Raw genomic sequence first — 26,222 nt, 5'->3', positions numbered from 1 at the left:
GATCTTGAAAGTGGTAACAAGAGTCATTATTGTTGTCTAAAACTATAATTCTTTAAGGTAATTAGGTTTAAAAGCAGAAGTATTTAGGAGATTGATTTCATCTTCAATAAAAGTGAATCTGATTTTCTGTAAGGTACGTAGTGGAAACTGTGACCCCGAAATGCCCCTATAAGACTTTGCAGATGGTTAGTTTGGTTATTTTCATGTGCTGCTTGGCATATGCCCAGGAAAACCACAGGGGAAAATTGGCTTTGAAAATGCTCGTGCTTCAAGGTATATGCTGAGATACTTTGTAACGATTCATTTTCTTGCCAAGTATAACATTCAATTACTAACTGGAAGTGTAAAAGTTCATATTTTCATGAATATCTTAGCAATGAGTTTAACAGGCCTGCTTAATTACATTTCATTCTCTCTCCCTGCCCCGCCCTCCCCCCCCCCGCCCCTCCCCCGCCCCATTCTTGAGTACCTGCCTGATTTACCACTAGAGGGCATTGTTGGCAGTGATATCAAGAGAAAGCAAAACAGAGAATTTTGCTTAAATTTTTTTTTGGAGATCTTTTTCAACTTTTATTTCAGACAATAAATAATTATGTACTTTAAAGAGCTACTTTAGCTATTTTTGTTTTTATGTTCCATACCCCAAATGCTTAACTTCTAGATTTTTTCTTTGTTCATTAATTTAAACATTTGTTACAGATTTTTAGCTAATTCTAAATATAGAATCTGTTTATTCCCCTCCCCCCCCCCATAATGTTATACATACTTTTACATCTTCTTTTGGAATGTTAGGGAACACTTGGGGATTCATTGTTGTTTATTTTCCAACTAGTGAAACAATTATATTTGCCAAATCATACCTTTCCTGATAGTTGTCAGAGGATCTTAGGGCAGGAAGGGGCCTGTTTATAATCGATGAAGTCTCTTCTACACATTGATGAGGGGCTCTCTAAATCAAAAAACGATAAGGTAAGTTCTTTCAATTTTGGGACAACTATATTATTTATTGGAAGTTCTTCATGTTAATAGAAAGGTGTATTTATTGTATTCGTCAAGATAATTTAGTTGCAAGCAACAGAAATCAAATCAGGCATGCATAGGCACACAAAAAATGGGGGGGACTTACTGTCAGGAAATAGTCTCATGGGCTGTGGCTAACATGAGAACTGGAAGCTAGAGCTCTGTCAGGACACAGTCTGTTCCATTCTCTTGTGTCTGCTTCTCTCTAGGTTATTACTTCATTCGGTTCTCTCTGCGTATCCATATTCTCCACTTCTTCTATCCCCATGGCAAAATGTGCCATTCAAATGAGTAAAAATGACAATACTTTTCTGTTACCTAAGTATAGGCTGTTCCAGCATTCTATGAAGGCAGCTACCTGTGGATGGTGCAGATGTGAAGTGATCATTGGTCATGGGCTCACTCCCAAGCCGCCTTCATGGTGGAGGAGGTCTCCTTGGGTTTCCAGGCCTGTGGCTGAGGCTCTCCATACACTCCTGAGGCTCTCCATACACAGTGGTGCTGGCCGAGGAAAGGCAAGCGCACCCCTGGAATACGTGTCTATCCCTGGAGGAGGAATGGCTGGCTTTCCCAGGATGGAGAGATTCCATAGAGTCAGCTTGCTGCTAAGTGGCTGGTTGATTTCCTCCAGGAATAGTGCTGTTTTGGGGGTTCAGTGCTGGTCTCTGATGCCAACAAGTTGGATTTTTAACGGCAGCAGTAGCTAGATTGGCATTGTTTAGTGGAGTCCACGCTCTTGCGCTCACACATAGCTTCCGTTTCTGCCATCATGTCCACTCTGTTTATATGTCCATCACGTGTGCACTGGGTAACCGATGACCAAGACTGGCTAATGTCAAGTCATTTTGCCTCCTTGGTTGTTCAGGATTTTTACCATGGTAGATGCTTCCTGGTCAGCATCCACATGTAACACGCAAGTCTTCACACTTCACGCTGTCACCCAGATGTTTATCCACAGACCTCCTTGTCTCTTCTCTTCCCAGTTTCCTAACCAGAAAATCAGGGCATTGGCCACTGCCGGGGAATTTAGATACGTTCTCACCTTGGGTCACTTCTCCCTCCACCTGTAGTGAGTAACACACATTCTACCACTCACAGCCCTACCACTGGGAGGATTTCCCTCTCCACTATCTTTCCAGGTCTAGCACAGAGGGGCTCAAACTTTAGTTTGCATTAGAAGCCTCTGGAGGGCTTTTATACACACAGATTGCTGGGCTCACTCCCCAGAGTTTCTCATGTAGTAGGTCTGGGACAGCAACCATGACTCTGCATTTCTACCATTTCTAGGTGATGCTGATGCTTCTGGTCTGGGGATTAATTTTGAAAACCACTGCTCTAGAGATTATAATATGCATCCTTTACTGAATACAGTCTTTAAGTAGTATTTTATCACTTCCTGAACAATGGGAAAAGAGTATATCTCTAAAATGATCCTCACTAACCCTAATTGGTTTGGCTCAGTGGATAAAGCATTGGCCTGTGGACTGAAAGGTCCCAGGTTCAATTCCAGTCAAGGGCATGTACCTTGGTTGCAGGCACATCCCCAGTAAGGTGCGTGCAGGAGGCAACTGATCGATGTTTCTCTCTCATCGATGTTTCTAGCTCTCTATCCCTCTCCCTTCCTCTCTGTAAAAAGTCAATAAAACATATTAAAAACATAAAATAAAATGGTCCTCACTTATGATGGCCCTTTTTGCTGTTATTGTCATGTATGTAACTTCTACCCATCTTATAAACTCTAATACATTTTATTGTTTTTTATTATTTCTTGTTTTAAATAGTAACTAGCCTTCTAAAAAGTTTGAAAAGAATTGGTCTTTACATTTATCCATGTTTACTCTTTCTGGAGTTCTTCATTCTTTTTAAAAATCCCACACTTCCATTTGAGATTATTTTCTTTTATCCTGAGGAACTTCTTTTAGAATGTTTTTGCATTGCAGATCTGCTGATGAAAAATTCGCTCAGCTTTGGTTTGTTTAAAAAGGTATTTCACTTTCACTTCTAAAAGATGTATTCACTGGTAAAGAATGCTAAGTTACGCCGAAACCGGTTTGGCTCAGTGGATAGAGCGTCGGCCTTTGGACTGAAAGGTCCCAGGTTCGATTCCAGGTCAAGGGCATGTACCTTGGTTGCGGGCACATCCCCAGTAGGGGGTGTGCAAGAGGCAGCTCGTCGATGTTTCTCTCTCATCTATGTTTCTAACTCTCTATCCCTCTCTCTTCCTCACTGTAATAAATCAATAAAATAAAAAAAAGTAATTAAAGAAAAAAAAAAGAATGCTAAGTTAGCAGTTTTATTTTTTACTAGGGGCCCAGTGCACGAATTCGTGCACCTTGAAAGGAACTGTGGGCTGCAAGGCTGCAGTAGGCACAGGGGCGGGTCTTGGTCCATCCTACGTGCCCCTTCCCGGCCTCTCCAGCCGCAGCCCCTGATCCTGTCTGCCAGCAGCCCCGCTCCTGTCACCACCGTTCCCACATGCTGATAGCACTGGCCCCGCTTGCACCCGCGGAAGGTGCCGAGCAATTGGGGCCGGTGCCAGCAGCGGGTGTGAGTGGGGCCGGCACAGTCAGCAGGTGCGAGCAGCAGCTGCTGCCCTGATCACCCCTCAGGAGCAGGGGGAGGTAGAGAAGCCCTCAGAGGCAATTGGGGTCGGAAGCCGTGGCTCACACCCGCTGATGGTGCCGAGCAATTGGGACTGGTGCTGGGCACTGGCAGTGGGTGTGAGCGGCAGCTCCGGGACCAGCAGCAGGTGCAAGTGGGGCCAGCGCCAGCAGCAGGTGTGAGAGCCAGGCAGGACAGTGGCATGCGGGAGCAAAGAATTTTCAGTAACCACCAGAGGCTTGCCCCAATGACAGCAACCAGCACCCTGCCTTGGTCTGGTGCCCCCACTCACCTGCTCCACCATCCCTCAGTGGCTGACGCCGCCATGTTCTGCGCAAGCCCCCTGGTGGTCAGCACATGTCATAGCGACCGGTTTTTTGGTTGTTTGGGTTGTTCTGCTGTTTGGTCTATTTGCATATTAGCCTTTTATTATATAGGATTCTAGCATTTAATATTTTTTTAGCCTCCACCAATATAATCATTCATTTGAAGATATGTCTTTTTCCTCTGGCTACTTTAAATATTTTCTTTTATCTTTAGTCTTTAATAATTCACTATGATGTTCTTAGTTTTTTTGTGTGTGTTTTTTTTGCATTTATACTATTTAAGGTTCATTGAGTTTCTTGTATCTGTGGTAATGTCCTTCATCAGTTGAGCAAAATTCATAGTCATTATCTTTTCAAATATTCCTTTTTACCATTTTTTTTCTTCTCTTTTTCTAGGACTCCAATCACACATATATTAGACCATTTGACAATGTCTTTTCTTTTTAAAAATTTCTTTTCCTATTTGTGCTTCAGTTTGAATAATTTATTTTGAGCTGTCTTTGATTTCATTGACTCATTCTATGACATCTTAATTGTTATTTTGATATGTTTGTTAATTCCAACCTCTGAATCATCTATATGTTTGCTGCTATCATTTTCCTGATTAAAAGTCACATTTTCCTGCTTCTTTGCATGTTTTTTATTTTATTTTTAATATTTAATATTTTATGTTGGACATTGTGTAAAACCACTTGTGACTACTGATAGAGATCTATTTCTCTCCAGGTCGGACACAATTTTACCTCTACCAGGCAGCAGAGTTGAGGGGTTAGTCATTTCAGTTCCATTAAAAATTGAGTTAGCCCCGGCTGGTGTGGCTCAGTTGGTTGAATGTCATTCCGTGCACCAAGAGGTTGCTGGTTCGATTTCTGGTCAGGAAACATGCCCGGGTTGTGAGCTCCATTCCCAGAAGGGGGCATGTGAGAGGGAGCTAATGCTGTTTTTCTCTCTCTCTCTCTTCCTCTCTCTCTAAAAAGCAATAAAAACATTAAAAAAATGAATTGAGTTGGCAGGGGAATAGGTTACAATTTTAGGTTGTTTTGGTTCCCATCTGTTTCAAAGAGAATGAGATCTGTCCTGTGTCCAACAGGCTGTTTTCTCTAGCAGACTTTGGGATTTAATCACTATGAGACTATGAGATTTCTACCTTTCAACCCAGTGTTGCAGCTTCACAAACTGATCATCATTCATCAAAAGCTTGTGGGTGAGACTGCTTCTTCTTCTTCTTCTTCTTCTTCTTCTTCTTCTTCTTCTTCTTCTTCTTCTTCTTCTTTTAATCCTCACCTGAGGATATTTTTTCCATTGATTTTTGGAGAGATAGAGTGGAAGGGAAGGAGGAGGGGGTGAGGAAGAGAAAAAGAAAAAGAAGAGAGAGAGAGAGAGAGAGAGAGAGAGAGAGAGAGGTTATCTCCCCCATATACCCTACCAGGGCTGGGAATTGAACCTGAAACCTAGGTATGTGCCCTTGACTGAGAATCAAACATGCAACTCTTTAGTCCGAGGGCCAAGACAAACCAGCCAGGGGGAGACTGTTTATTCTTTTGCAGGTTCCTCTAGAGTCCAAGATGTCCCTCATGCTCATGTGGCTATTTTAGACTCCGTTAGATTCTCATTTGCTTCCGAAGAAGACTCCTCTTTCTTACAAGCTCAATTGTCTACCAAATCGTCAGGCAAATGCAGCCAGGGAAGAAAAGGCTCTCCCCTGTCTGGAATGTAATTCCTTCACATTTCTTTGTAGCCCTTAATTAATTAATTAATTTGTTTATCCATTTTTCCTACTTGTTATTGTAAGAACTATTGCCCACAATAGTCTTTTGCATCATAACTAAAACACAACTAAATTGTTTGCCATCCTTATGTGAACCATGCAAATTAAGTATTTTTATTTTTATTGTGCAGAGTAAGATGAAGCTGAGAGTGGATCACTCGCCCAACATCCTATTTGTAAGCAACAGGATCAGAATTTCAATGTAGGCTGAAATTCACACATGTGCTCACTGCCCTTCCCCAACCTGCTCCGTTTACCCTTTCCATTACAAATGCAGTGCCGAAAGGCATCTCAGCATAAAAACGGGTTTTGTGTTTAAATCAATCTAAGAAATTCTGTAGGCTCTCTCCCCTTCTTTACGATTCATAATATGTCAGCATGTTTAAAGTCCTATAGTAAGAACTTATTTAATACCATGTTTTCTAAACTTACTTGACCTCAGTACTTTTCCCCACCTCGGCAAATGACATCTATTAACACTTCACACAACTGGAGTTATGTGGAATACATTTTGCACAGAACACCCCTACATTATTCTGCCTCCCAGCTTCTGCTGGTTCTGTCACTCTAAAGGTCACTTATGCATTATCTTGTAATAATTCCCCAAAGCATTTGACAAAAGACTACAGTGGTAAATTTTATTAATTTCATTATTCCCTGTAGAGGAAACACACATTAACTGAATATTTAGAATAAATTTACTTTAAGCCATGTCTTTTCTTTTAAAGGACATGTAAAAAAATAGTTACCATAATAAAATATATTGTTTTATTTAGAAGATATTCTCTTACCTATATTAGGAAGCAAGTTGCTATACCCATACCAGTAATAAATCATTTTGCAACATGTAAAAATGCTACTTGAGAAGTCTCTTATATAAAAAAAAAACACATGAAAGTTCAACAACTGAGAAATTTATAGCTGTCCAGACAGAAGTCATATAAACAGAAGTATTTTCTCCTTAGGGTAGAATCATTAGGCATCACTACCTCATAGTAATATATATATTTTTTTTTACAGAGAGGAAGGGGAAGGGATAGAGAGTTAGAAACGTTGATGGGAGAGAAACATCAATCAGCTGCCTCCTGCACACCTCCTACTGGAGTTGTGCCCACAACCAAGGTACATGCCCTTGACCAGAATCGAACCTGGGACCTTTCAGTCTGCAGGTCGATGCTCCATCCACTGAGCCAAACCAGTCAGGGCCATAGTAATATTTTTATCTCAATTTAACTATAAAGGTTAAAATAAAACCTATAAAATATGTATGCTTCAGGAAATGTGTTAGAGTGTGTTAATTTAGGCAAGATATAAAATTTCTGTTGCACTAAAAATCAAATTGACTTCCACAGGGTCTTCTGGGATGCCTACGAAATTCCAGCGTAAATGAATGTCCATTTTCTTTGAGATAGAAGGAATCCTTTGTGTGGTTTGAAAGCTTCATGACCATGATCTGCTGAGTGGGAAGGTTTAGTGTATTAGAGTCAGATGTACCTCTCTGCTCCTAAATACCAAATGTTCACCGAGAAACATGTGACTACCCTTGACCAAAAAATCACACCTCATTTATCATCCCAATGTTACATAAATAAATGCTGATCAGGGGTTCCTATTATTAGGAATATAAAAACATAGCTTTTACCTCAGAAAAATAGAGTGACTCCCTGCCATACTCACAATCTCAGCTTAATCAATTATCACCATTTGGCCAATCTTGTTTTATGTATACTTTCTCCCATAAACCTCTTGACTCCCAACTGGATTATTTTAAGGCAAATCCTGGGTATCTTAATTTAGGATGATTCTCCAAGAATATTTTTTGTTTGTTTCCTATACTGTACATTACTTTTTTAAAAAAATTATTTTTGGAAGTGCTTTGGGTTTACAGGAAAGTTTCAGATAGCACAGAGGAGTTATATAACCCTATATCCAGTTTTTTCTATTCTTAATATTTTATATTAGTACTAGAGGCCCAGTGCATGAAATTTGTGCACTGGGGGTGGGGGGGTTATCCCTCAGCCCAGGCTGCACCCTCTCCAATCTGGGACCCCTCGAGGGATGTCCAATTGCCCCTGTGGGATTGGGCCTAAACCGGCAGTCGGACATCCTCCTCACAATCCGGGACTGCTGGCTCCCAACTGCTCGCCTGCCTGCCTGCCTGCCTGATTGCCCCTAATCACTTCTGCCTGCAAGCCTGATCACCCCCTAACCACTCCCCTGCCAGCCTGATCGATGCCTAACTGCTCCCCTGCTGGCCTGATTGCTCCCAACTGCCCTCCCCTGCCAGCCTGGTTGCCCCTAACTGCCCTCCCCTGCAGGCCTGGTGGCCCCCAACTGTTCTCCCCTGCTGGCATGATTGCTCACAACTGCCCTCCCCTGCAGGCCATCTTGTGACCACATGGGAGTGGCCATCTTGTGCAAGGGTGTGGTGGTCAATTTGCATATTATCTCCTTATTATATAGGTGCATTTGCCACAATTAGTGTACTGATACATTGTTAGTAACTAGAGTCCATAGTTTGTATTACAGTTTCTTTGTGTTTTACCTTATGTCTATTTTCTGTTCTAGGATCTTGTCCAGGATACCACATTACATTTAGTTCTTGTGTCTCTTTAGACCCCTCTGGCTACGGCAGTTTCTCAGACTTTGTTTTCTGAAGGAAAGCACTGAGTAATGATATACTTCATCTTTCTAGGAAGGCTAAGTGATTTTCCTGATGTCACTTAGCTAGTGAGTAGCGAGGCTGAAGACAGAATATAGGTCCTTTCCATCCAACCCTGATGCCATCATACTTTGTCTTTTTTAACCTCAAACATAAAGCTAAGTCCATTAAATTAAATTTCTGATCAAGATGGTGGTGTAGGTATTTGTACTCAAATCCTCCCGTGACTACATAAAAAATACAACTATCCCAGCTGGTGTTGCTCAGTGGTTGAGTGTTGACCCATGAACCAAGAGGTTAACAAGTCAATTCCCGTGCAGGGCATATGCCCAGGGTTGCAGTCTTGATCCCCAGTATGGGACATGCAGGGGGCAGCTGATCAATATTTCTCTCTCATTGATGTTTCTCTCTATATATTCTTCTTCCTTCTCCTCTCTCTAAAATCAATAAAATCATTAAAAAATACAACTAAACTACAGAATAACCATCATGCAGAACCACCTGAAATCTAGCTGAATGGAAGTTCTACAACTAATGATATAAAGAAGAAGCCACATGAAGATTGGTAGGAGGGGCAGAAATGTTGAATGGACTGGTTCCACACTAGGTGTGCCAGATAAAAATCAGGAGGTTCCCCCCACCCCTGAGGAGCAAGGGGTTCCCGCCCCACACTAGGCTCCTCAGCCCAGGGTTACAGTGCCAAGAAGACAAGTCCCCGTAACTTCTAGCTGTGAGAACCAGCAGGGATTGTGGCTGTGTGAGACAGAAGGCTACTAAAGTCCCAGGCAGTTCCTCTTAAAGGGCCCATACATGATTTGCTCAAATATTCCTTCTGAGTTCCAGTCTCTCCTTCTGCCCTCCCTCCCCCTCAACCTACAGGAGGGTGCCATATCTGAGTCTCCATCAACCTGGCTCACACTGTTTGTCCTCCCTGGTGATTCTCTGAGATCCTGCCCCATCCAACTTGTGGACCTATTTAAGGTGTTTCCAGTGACTTTTCCATAAAACTGGCCTCTCTTGCTTCATGATTCAGACTTTTCTAAAATCACCTAAACAAGCAGCATCTGGCATTTACATAACTCCTGCCTCTTGCTAAGTAGGCGCAGGCCTGGCGCTAGTGGCAGCCCACCATGGTGCACAGCTTGGCCTCTTCTGGGTATCTCCAAGCCCAATAAAAGTAACAGCTGTCTGCAGAGAACTCTGTAGCCTGTGCGGGGTGACCCCCAGACAGGGCACAGGTGGTGGCTGACCTTGCACCTCTGAGGAGGCCCCAGAGTTAGTGCACCCACCCAGTGGACAGCTTCAGATCATATCAGATTACAATCCCATCACCTCTACAAGGGACACACTCAAGGGGCAGACTGGGTGAGCATCAAAAGCCTCACTGAAGCAAGTCCAGCACAGCAGCTCCTCTTCTGTAGTTGCAGCTGGTTCTTGCAGTCAATTGGCCTGGGGGTCAATCCCTCCCAGTGATGACAACAGCAATAAAGGCTCAATTACAACAGGACAGTGCATGCAGCCCACACATGGGTGCACCTGGAGTGCCCAGCTTGGGTGACTAGGGAGACTGTGCAACTGGGCCTTATAGGATACCTAATGTACAAGGCCACTCGACCAAGTCTGGGAGACGTAGCAGCTCTACCTAATGCTAGTACATAGAAACAAACACAGGGAAGCAGCCAAAATGCAGAGACAAAGAAACAGGCCTCAAATGAAAAACAAAACAAAACAAAACAAAAAAAAATAGAAAAAATCTGCAGAAAAAGAACTAAATGAAATAGACACAAGCAAATTACCAGATACAGAGTTCAAAACAATGGTTATAAGGATGTTCAAGGAACTTAGTGAGAACTTCAACAGCATGAAAGAAAAAGAGAAACCATAAAAAAGAACCAGTCAGAAATCAAGGATACACTAAAATAAAGAATAATTTACAGGGAATCAATAGTAGAGTAGATGACGCTAAGTATCAAATCAACAATTTGGAATATTAGGAAGCAAAAAGCATCCAGTCAGAAGAGCAAAAAGAAAAAAAAAAGTCTGAAGATAGTGTAAGGAACTTCTAGGACAAATTCAAGTGGGGGTACTGGAAGGAGGAGAGAGAGGGCAAGAAAAAAATGACAGAAACTTTCCTTACTTGGTGAAGGAAATAGGTATATAAGGCCAGGAAGCTCAGAGAATCCCAAATAAGATGAGCCCAAAGAGGCCCACACCAAGACACATCATAACTAAAATGCCAAAGATTAAAGACAAAGAATTTTAAATGCAGCAAGAAAAAAACAGTTATCTACAAAGGAGCACCCATATTACTGTCAGCTGATTTCTCAACAGAAACTTTGCAGGCCAGAGAGAGTGGTAAGAAATATTCAAAGTGATGAATAACAAGGACCTAGAACCAAGATTACTCTACCCAGAAAAGCTATCATTTAGAATTGAAGGTCAGATAAAGAGCTTCACAGACAAGAAAAAGGTAAAGGAATTCATCACCACCAAACCAGTATTACATGAAATGTTGAAGGTTATTCTTGAGGAAGAAGAAGAAGAAGAAGAAGAAGAAGAAGAAGAGAAGAAGAAGAAGAAGAAGAAGAAGAAGAAGAAGAAGAGAAGAAGAAGAAGAAGAAGAAGAAGAAGAAGAAGAAGAAGAAGAAGAAGAAGTAGTAGGAGGAGGAGGAGGAGGAGGAGGAGGAGGAGGAGGAGGAGGAGGAGGAGGAGAAAATATGAACAATAAAACGGCAATACATACATAGCTATCAACAATTGAATCTAAAAATCAAAATAAATGAACAAGGAATCTAATGAACAAAATAAACTGATGAATAAAATAGAACCAGAGGCATGGAAACATGGAACAGACTGATGAATCTCAGAGGGAAGGGGGGCAGAGGGGCAGGGAAGAGATTAACCGAAGAACTTATATGCATATATGTGTTACCTATGGACACAGACAATAGGGTGGTAAAGAGCTGGGGCAGGCTGGAACCGGGTAGAGGGAGACAATGGGAGGGGGGGAAAGGAGGACACCTATAATACTCTCACTTATAAAGATTTAAAAAATTAAAAAAAATATCTAAAAAAATGAAAAATAATGACTAAAGAAAAAAGATAAAGCTAAGTCTACCTTAATCTTCATGCTCTCCACATATCATTTCCAAATCCCTTGTCTGTTTCCCAAAGCAACCACTATATCGAGCTGATTTACAAGTATATACTTCCAATCTATATTTTATATATAACATATAAATAATTAATTATATATTTATATAATACTTACTATCTATATATATAAAACCCTAAGCAACCATTCGACTGGTTGACGGGTCGACCGTTGGACTGTTCTCTATGACGTGCACTGACCACCAGGGGGCAGGCGCTCAATGCAGGAGCTGCCCCGTGGTGGTCAGTGTGCTCCCACAGCGGGAGTGCTGCTCAGCTGACTGATGTGAGCCAGATGCCGGGCTCACAGCTGGCGAGTGCAGCTGTGGCAGTGCCTGCACGCTACCTAGGTGGCAAGTGCAAAGGGGCCAGATGAGCAGGAGCAGCGCGATGCCTGGCCTGGGCTTGGGCTCCTCCCTGGCCGCCTGCCACTTCGTGCACTACTTATTATACCTCACGGGGGATGTCAGACTGGCAGTTTGGGCCCGATCCTCCAAGGGGTCCCAGATTGAGAGAAGGCAGGCAGGCTGAGGGACCCCACCAGTGAACGAATCCGTGCACCGGGCCCCTAGTATTGTATATATTACATGCACATTAAGTACATAAATAATGGCATTATGTACATACTCTCCAACTTGCATTTTTTCCTCAGCATCACATTTTAGAGGTTGACCTAAATATTCATAGAACTGCTTCAACTGCTTCAACTCCTTCATAGTGTTTCATGATGATTGATGATTCCACATTATATTACTCTATCACTATATTCCCCTATTAATAAGCATTTATGTTTCATCCAAAATTTTATGCTATCATTAAAATAGTTATATAATAAGCTCATCTTGTTTTGAATGCTTTCTGAGTCTTGAAGTTTAGGACCTAGAACTTAAGTTCAATGTCAATTTCCTGCTCCCTAAAAAATTCCCTGGCAGTAAAGAAATCAACGTTGAAGCACAGAATCTAGTAAGTGTGAGAATTATCCTTAGTGACTGTCTGGTATAGTCCTTAACAAGGGTATTTAGTTACTCATCTGAAGGCATGCTTCATGCAGAAAGATATGCTTTGCAGAGATGTACTGACAAGAGGGTTGAGATGAGTCATAGTAGTTGATTAGTCTGTGGTGGTTATGAGTCACTGGAACCAAAACATTTTATGAAATGCTTGGCTGATGACCAAATGCTCTGGCTTGAACTACTGAGATTTGACATTTTGGAAAATGGGAAGAAAACTGTGCTATCTTACTATCTCCCCACGGAACAGTTGCCTAGAGGAATAGTTTCGTTTTTGCATATACTGCTCCCTCGTCTTGGAACATCCACTCTAATGCCACCACTCTGACTTGCAAATTCCTATTCTTCATCTTTCAAGATCCATCTCAGAACTGAAGTGTTTCCTGAGACGCAATTACTCGTTTCCATCACTGAGCCCCACAGCTGTTGGTTTCTACTGTTATTAGACCATCTATCATGGGATATTGTAATTTACCAGTCCCTATATTTATCTTCTTTACCATTCTTCTGGGGCAGAGACCCTGTCTTGATTGTCCTTATACACATGACCCACAGTAGGGCTCAATTCACTTTTGTTACTTTGTTAAATGGATGCTCTTGTTTATATAGGCACTATGAAATGCTAATAGTTATAACAGTAATAGTGAACACTTACTGAGTGCTTCTTATTCTAAGAGTTTTATGGTTTCAGGTCTATGTTTAAGTCGTTAATCCGTCTGTGTTAATTTCGATGTATGGTGTAAGACAGTGGTCCAGTTTCATTCCTTGGCATGCTGCTGTTCAGAAAAGGTTGTTTATCCTCCATTGTATATGCTTGGCTTCTCTGTTATAAATTAGTTGACTATATATGTGTAGACTTATTGCAGTGTTCTATTAATCTCTGTATCTGTTTCTATGCCAATATCATAGTTTTGATTATAGCTCTGTAGTATAGTTTGAAATCAGTGAACATGATGCCTCAAACTTTATTCTCCCAAGTGCCTCTTCTGTGCTATGCATATAGAATTACATTGTATTAACTCGTTCATCACTCCACCACCATCCAGGAGGTAAGTGCTATAATCCCTCTTACAGATAAGGATACTGAAGCACAGAGAGATGAAGAAACTTGTTCTAAGTCATTCAGCTTCTCGGCGGTGGAGTTAGGAATTATACTCAAGCATTCTGACATCAGAGACTGCCTGTTTAAGCATTGTGCTACACTGCCTCTATTTTATGTTAGGAAGAGAACCTAAAGATAGTTTCAATGAAACAGAATCAATATTTTTGCAAATAAAAATAAAAATTGCAGTCTGTCTCAGGATTAACTTGAAGGCTATACTTGAATGAGTTAGCGCTCTATCTATTTGTCTGGGCAGAAGTCTCTGCTCTATAGTTAAGAAAACCAAATTGTAGACTCACTATGTCATATGATTCCTTGTCAATAATAAGGACAGAAGGCCTGGAATTCTCACATCTTTCTCCATGCTTATAAAGCACATACCTGTAAGTCAGACTGCAAATACTGGTTTATGACACAGAAGGGGACTAAGTACGGAGATGAGCTTATTAATTTTCCTTTTATGCATTATTTCACTGGTTTCAGTGGTAACATGTTACCCTTCTGATGTATGAAGAGGAGGAAAAAGCTTTATCCTACCTAATAAAATGATAATATGTAAATTACCATCACTCTGCTACGCCCATGATTGGGCCAGCGGGAGATGCAGGGGGCGGGACTCAGGGTAGCCGACGTAGCCGATTGGGCCAGCGGGGCGCGAACTCAACGTCTGCGCCATGGCTGTGCTGCGGAACAGAAGGGGCCTCTGGGGCAGCGAGCTCACGTCCCGCCGCGGACCATCAAAAGCGGGGGAGCTGGGTGCCTGTCTGCTCCGGCACCAGGCCTTTCAGAAGCCTCCGCCGAGCCGGAGGCTTCTGAAAGGCCTGGTGCTCCAGCAGACAGGCACCCAGCTCCCCTGCGATCGAAAGCGAAAGCGTGTAGGGGACCCTACACGTGCATGATTCAATCATGCACTGGGCCTCTAGTACGAAATAAAATTCTACTGAGAAATTCCAGGGAAGGTGACTTGCCATGTCACATGTGGTAGGCAAAGTCAACAGAGTTCAAAGCAGTTTCCTTGAAACCCTCATATTAGAAATGGTAGTTTACTTCTTAAGGACTGTAGGAAATGAGGAAATTATGGCCTGCAGTGGGACCAGGTCAGGTGGGGTGTACCATACTCATTTCTGCATCTCCATGACTCACCGTGCCCCACTTGCTCCTCAGGCCTTGGCAACTTGCTCAGTGAGGAGCCCTGGCCCCTTTCCCCCACCTGCTATCTCAGCCCGTCCTGGGTGAGGACCACTGGTGCATCCTGTCTGACCAAGTCTGTCACAAAGGCTCTGGCTCCTGTGGCCATTTCTGGGTTCAGAGGCAGTACATGCGAGGGGATAGGAGATCTGGCTTCCCTAGCAGCTGTCTCAACACACTGGGAAACACAGCCCAGAGAACAGGGGAGGTGCTGTGCAGCCCACTTGGACAGGAAACAGAAGAGAGCCAGAACATAAATCCTTCTCTCATCCTCCCATTGATCTTCTGAGGCTCAGTGGTTCCATATGGCCTTTTTGGAGATGTCTGTGTGGCCAAGCAACAGACTAGGTCTTCTTGTGGAGCCAGGCCAGCTCTGAAATGCACCGGGAAGCCCGTGCCTGGATTCCTCCAGAGGCCACCTGATGTGACTCTCCCCTGCTGGCTCTGCTGTGTATTGTTGTGCTATAATAGACGCTGGCTTGATTACGCTGCCTGGGTGATAACGAGCTCTTTGAGCCCTTCTAGTGAGTCATTCAACATGTGGGTGGTCCTGGGACACCCAAAATACCACACATCGTATTTTTCATGTGGTAAAGTTTAATTTGAAATTATTTCCATATCATCCATGTCTCCTCTTAATAAGCTCAATCTTTTATCTCCCATCTTAAACATATGGAATATATTTATTATAATTTTATTATAATTGCTTTAATGTCCATGTCTACGCATTCTATCCCATGTGTTATTTCTGGGACTGTTTCTCTTGAATGATTATTGTTTTATCCTCATCAGGGACAAAGCACATGAGGAATCATCAAAGCTTCTATCAATGTAAAGCCACTATTTAAGCACACCAAAAACAACAGCCTTTTGGCATATTGAGTAATTTTTGATTGGATGTCAGATGTGGTGAATTTTACCTTGTTGCTTATTGGCTATTATAATATTCCTTGAAATATTGTTGAGCCTTTTTCGGCAGTTAACTGAAAATAGTTTGAGGCTTGCTTTTGAGTAGGACCAGAGCAGCTTTTAGGCCCACTCCTGAGGCAGGACTGTTTTGTCTTCCCTGCATATTACAAGGTTTTTCCTCTGGCTGGTGGGGATACAAAGGACTTCCATCCTGTGTGAGGCCCAGCAATGGTCCTGCCTGTGTCTTGAGGTGTCCTTTCTCAGACTTGTTTCTTCACCTGCACGCAGTGATCAGTACTTACCTTAAGACTCAAGGGGAACCCTCGGGAAATCTCCAGAAAATTCTCTCTGTGCAACTCCTTCTTCTCCAATCAGCTCAGTTGGCTTGGCCTCTCCAAATTCTCAACTCAGGGAGGATGCGGGGACTCGTTTGGGTTCCCTCTCTCTATGCTGAGGCCTGGAGACTGGGCACTGAGCTAGGGCTCCCCTTGTTTATTTCCCTTCTTTGAGGATCACTGCCCTCTACTGCCTGCTGTCCAGTAGCTTAAAAAAACAAACATTGTTACATATATTTTGTTCATTACTTTTTAGTTTTTCCAGCGTATGACGCCTTCCTGGTCAAAAGTGGGCATCCCATACTTCCACACTATTCTTTGAATCATGAAGTGAAGGTACTTCTCACCAGTGGGGACAATGCCTGGCACACCGTAGATTTCTGTTGAATGCCTAAATGAATAACTGTTCTCCCTAACTTTACTAGAAGCTTAAAGGTACAGTATTATTCTCACAGACCAGACACATATTAGTAAAACTTCAAAAATTTTTTATTTATTTCTATGCAGGCTTGAGGGAAAATTCTTGCTCTGTCACTTGGCAACTGTCTGACCTATGGCCTTTTTCCTTGTGAGGATACTATGAGCCTTGGAGGGCAGGCATGAGAGAACCAAGGGGCGGTGTATGTAAAGCACACAGCAAATTCTCAGTGAAAATGGGAGCTCTTGCTGATGTTCTTGATATGCTTAAACGGTACCCTTATATCCATATAAGGCTTTATAGTTTGTGTGCTTTCCATATATGTATATATCTTATATATTCCCAACAGTATATTTTCTCCCAAATAATTACCTAAGTTTAATAGAAAGCAAACAAAAGTCCCATGAATCTTATGAAATAGAAAAAAAAAGTAAAGCGAGCTAATATTTGAGTATTTGGAGACTTGAGAGCAGAGCTTTGCTTCTATGGAGGGCTCTTGAACATCACACGCTATTTCTAGCTTTGAGAGCCACATCCGGGCTTGCATGATAGACTTTGTCTCTCAAGTTTTCAACCCACTCCTCACCTAGCCACGTAAGCCAAAAGCTATTTTTCACAGACTCCCTTTTGTACTCGCTGTCTGTGGTGTAAGCCCTACAATTAATATTAACAGGCTGCTTTGACAGCGGGTAAAATTGGGAGGGCCTTGAATGGCCTACATGTAAGCTCCCCTCCCCACGCTGCTCTCCCCGATAAGGCCCCTTAGCCAAACAATAATCCTTATCAAGGGGACCAGGCACAGTTTCTGCTTATCCTTGGCTAATGGATTTTAGCTCCCTGCCAGGCTGTGGAATTACTCAAACAAGCCAATCACGTCCTCCTGTGGGAACCAGGGGGCACCCCACCCTCTTGATACTACAAAGCCTGTCCCCCACAGCCTCTGGTTGTTCACTCTGCCCCTGAGGGCAACCCTGTGTGGGATGCTCTGCCCTCTTCCCCTGGCCTGAGAGTGTATGTGGCGAATAGATGCTGTTGATCACACCTGTCCAATGCTGGGTGTCATGTGTTTGGCCATCCTCATAACCTTAGGACTGACCCTCCCCCTTGGCATGGGGTGACAATGGAATGACTAAAACACCATCCATGCCACTCACTTGCATGGCCTCTCCTCATCTCTCAGAGCTGGTGGGCAGATGTGAAGGCAGTGCCTTCAGATTGAAGCCACCAAACAGAGAGATCAGCTTCATGGACCTCAGGGGAGGAGAGGGCAGGGAGAAGTGTGTTTAAATGTGTGCTTGCCAATCCTCTGAAAACCTTGGGAGTTTAGAGACAGTTTCCTATACCAGGGAATAAGGATCCAGACTCAACTTCTGCCCTGGCTTTGTGCTCTAGCTCTCCCCCACACAGAGAAGGGGTAACTTGGGTTGTGGCAGGACAGGGAGTTCTTCCTCTGCACCTCTTTCTCCCTGCATCCTCACCCCCTATGGGGAAGGAGTCTTTAACCTGACCATACACCCGGGTCACACACTGTGAGAGGGGGTCAATATTACGAAGAGGAAGGTTTGCTTCTCTAGTAACTTCCTTGGCCAAGTATTTGCTGGGGATATTGGAGCCACTTTTACATCCCCAGCCGGAACCAGGAACAATGGTCTGGCTGGCTTTGGAGAGGTGGCGGTGAGGGGGGTGCAGCTGGAGCCATTGGGTGGGCAGAGGATAGAAAAGGAAAAAGTGTCAGCAAAGTGTCTGTTCTGTTGGAACCGACATATTTCAAGAAAGAAAAATACAATTTCCCCCAAACTTTTAAACAAGAATGTTACTAAATGAAAGAAAAAAGAAGTATCTGATGTGGTTCTGACTATAGCTTATAAAATTCCTAGTTTTAGACACATTAAATGGAATATGTTGGGGAGCCAAAAGTTAATTTCATTTAAAAGGAGAATTGGATGAATGTAGACATTTCTCGTAGGCAGTTGATTTTAACATCTTTTTCCTGGCTGGTAACTAGTGTGGCTGTTTTAGCTGTTTATTTTCCTGTTGACAGAGTCAGAATGGTCTCACCCAAGAGAGTGAGGCAAAGAATCTTTGAACAGTCTGGGAGCGACACAAATAATGCAGCGGTCTCTATTCTAAGACTTGTGTATGTGCATTATCTCACTTAGTCCTCATAACCCCTCTGCCAGGTAGGTGCTCTCACCGGTTGTATGACTTCTGGCAAGTTACTTAACCTCCCTGAGGCCTATCTGTAAAGTGGGTGGGGTCACAATAGCCATCTCATAGTTTTCTAAAAACTTAGTGGTAGAAGCATCGTAAAGCACCCAGCCCAAGTCCTAGTGCACATTAACTGTGAGAGAGCGCAGAGTATGCCACCCCAAATTCTGCCTCTTTGGCATAAGGATTATTTTGAGACACGGCAGACACAGGAGAAGTTCTGAAAACAGAGCAAAAGGGACATTGACATAAGAAAGGTGACCTGGACCAGGAAGAGAGCTACTATCAGAGGCAACTTTTCACCGGAGAGACTCATGTGCCAGGCGAGGCAACCTTTGTTTACCAAACACCTCTCTTCATCTCTTTGAAGCCCCTGGGCTCTATCCTTTCCCTAGCTCGTGGTATATGACCTCAATTGTGAGGTTGCTTTTTGAGTTTCATATTCTTTATGAAGCTCCTGTACATACATACTTAAAATTGTTGCTGTTTATACCCTCCTGTTAATTTGCCTTTTATTACAGGGGGAGGTCTCAGCCACAGAACCTAAAACAATAGAGGGGAAATTATTTGTTCTTCCCTGCAATGGTTAAAAGTATTCTCTATTAAAAAGCTATGCCATTTTTATTCCTGATTATCCAAGGGAAGTATTTATAGATATGGATGTTAAACTATTTGAAATTTCAAAAGAGCTCAAGACGTCAAACATTCAGTCAATGGGCCATCATTTGAGTGCAAGCTTGGAGCAGTGCAGGAAGCAGACCTGTGACAGCCAGACCATCTCTCAGACCACCAGCTGTGTTTGCACCTTCTGGCCCAAGGCACACAGTAGGCCATGCAGTGTGACACAGCACAGTCACTAAGACACGGATTAGGGAGCCAGGTTGCCGTATTCTAATCCTAGTCCTGCCATTTATCATTTATACAGCCTATAGCTGTATCCTTGGGCATTTAGCTAACCTCCCTGTGCCTCAGTTTTCTCATCTGTTGAGTGGGAGAACAGTAGCACCTGCTTCGGAGGATTGCCATGAGGCTTTCAGGAAACGGTGTGGGTAAAGTGTGCCTGGGTGTAGTGAGCACATGCATGGTAGCTAGGACACTCTAAGTAGGTCCTAATACAAAGTACTAATAAGGTGTTAACTGGGGGCTTTTACCCCTATCACATGGGGAATTCTCTGAAAAGAATGGTTTTAGGTGCTTAAACAGCTAATGTGCATTAAATGCTATTTGCAAGGTACTGCGTTTTAACTTATTTAATCGTCATGATGCCATAAGATAATCACGGTTGTTCTTCCCATTTTACAAATGAGAAAACTGAGGCACAGAGAAGCACCCATTGCTACAAGGCAGGACTTACTGTTGAAGGACCAGATGGATGTGGTATAGGGCACAGGGTTCAACCAAGACAGTGTTTCCATGCTGGGCTGTAGATGAGAAGGCAGCAGGGGAGACTGGGTTGCTAAACCTTTTCAAATCCCTTACTTGTTTGCAGCGGGGGCAGAAGTGCAGTGAGAGCCCCCTCACCTGGGAGCCAATGCCAAAGCCACCTCACTGAGCCTATCAGCAGGGGAGACTGCAGAGGAATGCTTTCCCAATCCTGGGTTTTCCTGTGAACTGATAAAAGCAAAGGAGAGGGATGGAGCTGGCTTTGTGGGGTAACACGGCTCTTAGTACAACACTGAGGTGAGGCAAAGATGGCTCCTTTCTGCCCAGAAATATCCACCCTACCACCAGCCTGAACAACCTCGTCTTCAGAATTTCCCGTTTATAAAGCAAAGGACACAGGGAACATATTAAACTCTCTTCAGGTAACACCAGTTCATCCCTTGGAGTCGCTGCTTTATGTGCATTTATTGAAAAGTTTGGAAAAGGTTGAATTTAATGTCATCCAGCTGAAAGCAAGAAAGGGAAAAAGAACAGGAAGCCAAAGGGGTGTGTGTGGTTGGGCTGGGGGTGGGGTGACAGAAGGAAGGGGCTGGGGGAATGGGGCTCCTAGAGGGAAACTGATTGGTCAGCAGTCAAATCGGTCTGCTTCCAATTTCCCTCAAGCCAGCCTTGGAAATGCCACTCAGAAGGACCTCCAGATGACTTGTTGGCATGGATGGCGTATAATGCTGACTCCCAGGAATATTGTCTCTCTTCATCTTTAAAAACACTTTACTTCCTATTCAGCTGCAGTCTTACTGCAATTTAAGGGCTCATCAGTCAAGTAGACATTAAGTGGCTTCTTATATAAATACTTACACAGTTCTGACTTTGCAAGGGTCTCTGAAAAGCATTCTCTCTCTTTTAAGTTCTTTTAAGTTTGCTTTTCGCTTCAGCAAGTGTGTACAGATATATACAGAGGTGGAAATTGTCCCTGTGCAAATGAACTCCACAACCACAAAGTTATGTACAAGATATGCCCAAAATCCACTGCTGGGGCGGCCCCGAAGGTCATCTCCAGGTAGCATGGTGGGGAAATGGCTTTTGCTGTTAATTATTGTCCTCATTCAGAACAGAAACCTTCAGGAAATTGAAACATTTAGAAGTGTTTGTGATAGATAACCTGAAGGATATAAATGAAGAAAATAAAAATCACTTGTAATTATAATACTGAGACAACTATTACAAATTTTTGTTTAGAATATATCTGTATCTCTATCTTTGTCTCTAATGATCTGTCAATTGACCTATGACCACAATAAAGTTTTGGAATAATAACCAATTTTCATCATGGCATTTATTGAAGTATAATAGACAGACAGAAAAGTACACTATCGTAAGTGTACTCATGTACAAATCAATGTGTTTTTATAAGCTGAACACAGCTGTGTTCCTAACACCAGCTCAAGAAACATAAAGTTACCAAACCAGTATGTATTTCCTCTACATTTGGGTGTACTCTGAGGTCCTTTCTCTGCCTCAGGCAGCTGGAGTTTTCCATCTTCATATGTTGGGAAAAAAGGTGTCAGCAGATCACAGAGGAAAAGAACTTTACTGTTTGACAGAGATCCAAGAATACAATGAGAGATTTCTAAAAACATGAATCACTTTGAGCCAATGTTTCTAACCCTAAATCTAGATAAAAGATTCTTGGATGGGGGAAGAGAACAAAGTAAGCAAATAGAGCATAAATACTGGTGGGCCTCCTACAAGGGAGGGCACTGGTCCTACTCTAAGTTCAGAAACTATCAGAGAAACTGTAGATAGGAATTTTGACTCACATAGAAATGTTTTCAGATCCAACAGCATCCTGCTTTCAATACTGTGAAGGCCTGACCCCTTGTTCGCCTCAACGGAAGTAGCTCCCACTCCCCATTTCTCAGGGTAGCTTTCCATGCCCCGATGTGCACGTCTCAGACATGCAGGTGATCCTGCTGCAGGTGGTTCTTATCTCTCACCTTCAGGCGCACAGGTGCAGGTTTTTATTCAGGCCATGACCATGGTTCCCAAACTTGTCTGTGCATCAGAATTACCTGGGGACCTTGGTAAATATACAAATAACCACAACTGAGTTTAATCAGGCCAGGAAATCTGAAATCGGACCAACTCCCCAACTGGTTATTGTGCAACCAGTCTGGCATTCATTGGAGAATTCGATTTGGGAAGTGTTCTTCCAGTGGTCTGTGAACTATACCATTTTATGGACAAAGATTCAGTGCAGTGGGTCCAAGTGACCCAGCAGAGTCCAATGATAAGCTGTTGGTGGGAGGGGAGCAGCTTGGGTGGTAAAGGCTCCCCTTCAACCAGCCCAGCCCCCTTCTACCTAAATGTACTTGCATCAAAGATTCTAAGGTCAAGACAGGTTTGCAATCCACTCTCTGTGCCACAGTATCAACCAGTATCAACCACATCATTTTGTCAGCAGCGGAATTTATGCTAGAATAAGGGCACCCCTGGGAGGAATTTATGCTAGAATAAGGGCACCCCTGCAGGCCAAAGTCCTCTCCTCATTCCCTGAAAAAGGGACAGTGCAACTGAGACACTGTTGGTCTGTCCTTCCTAACCCATGCCAGTGTCCTGAGGCTTTTGAGAGATGCTGCTATGGATGAGAGTGTGCCCTTCTGAGTCCTCTGCCCTTGGCTATGGAGGCTCTTAGAGCCCTGTTCTCAATTATTAAAAGCAAGGGGGCAGGAAACATTAATAACAATAACAACAACAATAATAATAATGGCCTTTAAAAGCCAAGGCTTTAATAGACTCATTTTTTAAACTTCTTTCTTTCTCTTTCTCTCTTTTTAAATTCTTTATTGTTTAAAGTATTACATATAATATTCCTATTTCCCCCATTGACCTCTCCCCACTCGTCCCTTCCCCTCCCCCGCACCCTCCCTCCCTACTGACTGTGTCCATGGGTTATGCTTATATGCATGCATACAATTCCTTTGGTTGATCTCTTCTTTAGATGAGCTAAAGTGACAGTGTAATAAACCACGAGGCTAATGTAGGCACTATTGACCTGTCACATCTAGAATATGTTCTGCTAAAGCCAGCACCTGTCACCACAAGAGGCTGCACAGATATTGTTTAGGGCTGCCAGTGATTGGGATGGAAGTACAGTTGAGGCTCTCTGCCAGCCCATGGGAGCAAATGGAAAAGATGGGAAAAGAAGAAACAGATGGGAGGAAACCTAGAATTTGAGATCCCTCAAGTAATCCTCCAGGCGTGGTCCTGGGGGAGAAGTTAGAGGGGATACAAAAGAACTTGTAGGGACCAGGTGTTTTCTACTCAAACTATGGGGCCAGCCAGGAAAAACAAAGGATGGAGAAGAGGTGATCATCGTGTCACTCAAGATCCTAGCGTTGGCCACAAGGCGATATAGTAAGTGTCCCAACTTCTCAACTACATTCAGGAAGCAAGGATGGGAAAGTCAGAGTCAGGCTTTTTTAAAAAGTAGCTTTGAAGCGTAACTTACATCCATAAAAGCACAAAGACATAAATAAACAGCGAGGTGACATTTTATAAAGTGAACTTAGCACTTTTATACAGTGAGCACAGGATGGAGAACTAGAACCCAAGCAGTTCCCTGGAGGCCCCATCTTGCCTCCTAATCACCGGTTCCCACGAAGGAAACCACTCCTCTAACTACTAACATGGGGATTCGTTTAGTCTAGTTTTGAACTTGACACAAATGGACTCATATGGTATGTGCTCTTCTGTATCTGGCTTCTTCTGTATTTGTGAGTCCACCACTGTATTTGTGTGTGGCTGTTCATATTTATTACTATCTAATAGTGCTCCGTCCTATGGGAGTACCACAGATTCTCTCTTCTGTTGTCATACCACTCAGGTAATTTTCAATTATTTGCTGTTACGAATAACAATACCATGAACTTGTTTATGTGGTTTTGAAACATCTTTTATATTATTATAAAAAGAATTCAATGATTTTTATTTAAGAAGAACATGTTGAATATATGGCAAAATATGTTTTTGGAATTAAAAGTTACACTTCAGCACTACAACGGTGTTGACAGAAAGTTATATTAACACCCGAAGGAGCCTGGGGGCATCTTTGATCTCAGGGGAAAAGAAGGCGATAGAGGGAAAGACTAAAGACTATGGAAGAAAGTAGTCAATAGAGCTTTGTTCCAGTGGAGATGGGTGGGGATAAAATCAAGATGACAGATTGTGGTAGAAAGCAGCCGGGGCAACTTTTTTCCCCAAGAGGAGAGGAGCAATGGGAAAGACAGAGAATAATGAGTTGGAAGGAAGAAAAGTTGAAAGATAAGTCACTGGTTAAAAGTAAGAGGTCAGGGATGAGATTTGCAATAAGATGAAAGTAGATGAGGTTTGGGAAAGCTGTCGAGGGGGATGCAAGCCACACGAAGGACCAGGTAGGGTGGAAGAAGGTAGGTTTATTGTGGAACCAATGAATATAGTCATGAGATTTTTTTCCTGATGATTTTGATCAGCCTTAGATCACACAAGGAGTTCCTGCCTTGCCTCATTCATAACTCCTCCTACATGCCAACGCCTGGCTGCCTCCCGGGGTTGTGTGGTCTGTGCAGTGTGCACCCGGAGAGGATGCGCTGCCATCATAGATGTACTGCATGTATTTTATCATGACTTCCTGGCAGGTGGCAGTAAAGCATCTCATTTTCACAAAACCAGCATGCTACTACTTTCTAACAGACGGAATAAAGTGCCTTGTAGAGGGAGCGCCTTCCTCCAGTTGGCAGAAAGGGGCTGCCTGCTCTACCTAGCACAACTCTGCGTGGGGAGGGGGAACAGAAATAAGGAAGTGGGCGAAGGGATGCAGGGAGGCTCTCGAACCCTATGTTGCATCCAAAAGATCGGGCCTCTGCGGAGCAAACATGTACTTTTCTGCTTTGGTGAATGCAGAAACGTCCTACTTTGTGCTGCCCTTTTCCAAATCCTTTCCAAAGGATTGTTGAAAACCGAACCCCCTTTCCCATCCTCTTCAAATCCCTTTTTGATCTCAATGCCTTTTTTTTTCCTTTGCTGTCGTCTATTGCCAGCCCCTTGCCCGCTACTCATAAGACACTGCCTTGTATTACAATATTTTTAGATGCATGTGTCCTTATAGGCCCTAAGTGATTTGAAACCCACAAATAGGAGCTAAGTTATAGTTGAGCCACTGAGGTGCCATTGGTCTATGTTGGTCAACCATGGGCTAGAGAACCCCCACCTACCTTGTTGCCCAAAGATCTGAAACTTGTGACATTCTTTAAAATCAAGAATTTTTAGGCATCAAGTTCATGCATTCCACACAGCTCTATAAGACTTGCTCAACCCCTTGCCTCTGTGATATAATGTTCCACTCTCTCCTATGCACACACGTTTCAGTCATGCCTCCTTCCTGCTCCCTACACACACCAGGCACTGTGCTTGCCCTGTGTCTGTGCTTGCCACCCCTACTGCTGAAACTCTCTGTCCTGCATGCATCTGTGTGGCTTATTCCCCCATCTTGCTCAGTATGGGCTGGCATGTCACCTTCTCAGTGACATTAACCTTCTCAGCATTCCCGTAGCACCCTTGCCTGTTTTGTTTTCCAGCACAACACCGCTTTCTAACACACTATATCACTGCACTTGTTTTGTTCCTTGTTAGTTTCCTGCCACTAAAATATAAGCTGCATGAAGGTAGAGATTTTTTGTCAGTTCCCTGCTCCCAGCTTCGGTCCAGGCTACCCCCTCAACGACAGTGACAGAGCAGGCACTCTGCCATTTTATGGTAAATGTAATGCCTGAAAATAGCTTCACATATTACTCTTTCAGAGCATGTGTACAATGACCAAAGTGTATTCTAAACCAAAAGTTGAGCTGACATTTGTAAGTCACTTCCAGATTTCTGTGCAACCTGGGACATCGGGTTTGAGTCCCAATGCTTCATTTTTGGGGGGAGACATTTTGATGAGTCCAAGACAATAGAACAGTATCAGGATGGTCATGTAAAATCAAGAACTTGTCATGGCCAACCTGTGCCTAGGGACACAATAGCTAAATCCCAACAGAAATCCTTTAAATCCTAACAGGATATCTGGTGTGACAGTAAAGAGATTCTCAGCAGTCAGATTTTT

The 26,222-nt window shown here is 43.1% G+C and overlaps 1 protein-coding gene across 4 annotated transcripts in view; it reads right to left on the bottom strand.

Moving 5' to 3' along the window:
- Positions 1-843: 843 nt before the first annotated feature.
- LMNTD1 (lamin tail domain containing 1) overlaps positions 844-26,222 on the bottom strand; it is a 69,631-nt gene continuing 44,252 nt past the window's right edge. For 2 of the 4 annotated variants that reach the window (XM_054719208.1, XM_054719213.1), the window contains one exon: positions 20,529-21,245. Coding sequence is in view for 1 of the 4 variants with exons in the window: in XM_054719213.1 (XP_054575188.1) it covers positions 21,222-21,245 (24 nt within the window). In the remaining 3 variants the exon portion in view is untranslated. Of the gene's footprint in view, positions 950-20,528; positions 21,246-26,222 lie in introns of those variants that run through there. The other 2 variants (XM_054719212.1, XM_054719210.1) reach the window with 2 other exon arrangements.

The sequence above is a fragment of the Eptesicus fuscus genome, chromosome 7 (genome assembly GCF_027574615.1).
Source record: "Eptesicus fuscus isolate TK198812 chromosome 7, DD_ASM_mEF_20220401, whole genome shotgun sequence".
NCBI classification, from domain to species: domain Eukaryota; kingdom Metazoa; phylum Chordata; class Mammalia; order Chiroptera; family Vespertilionidae; genus Eptesicus; species Eptesicus fuscus.
The sequence above is the reverse complement of the archived record's forward strand: the minus strand, read 5'-3'. Positions and strand labels throughout refer to the sequence as shown.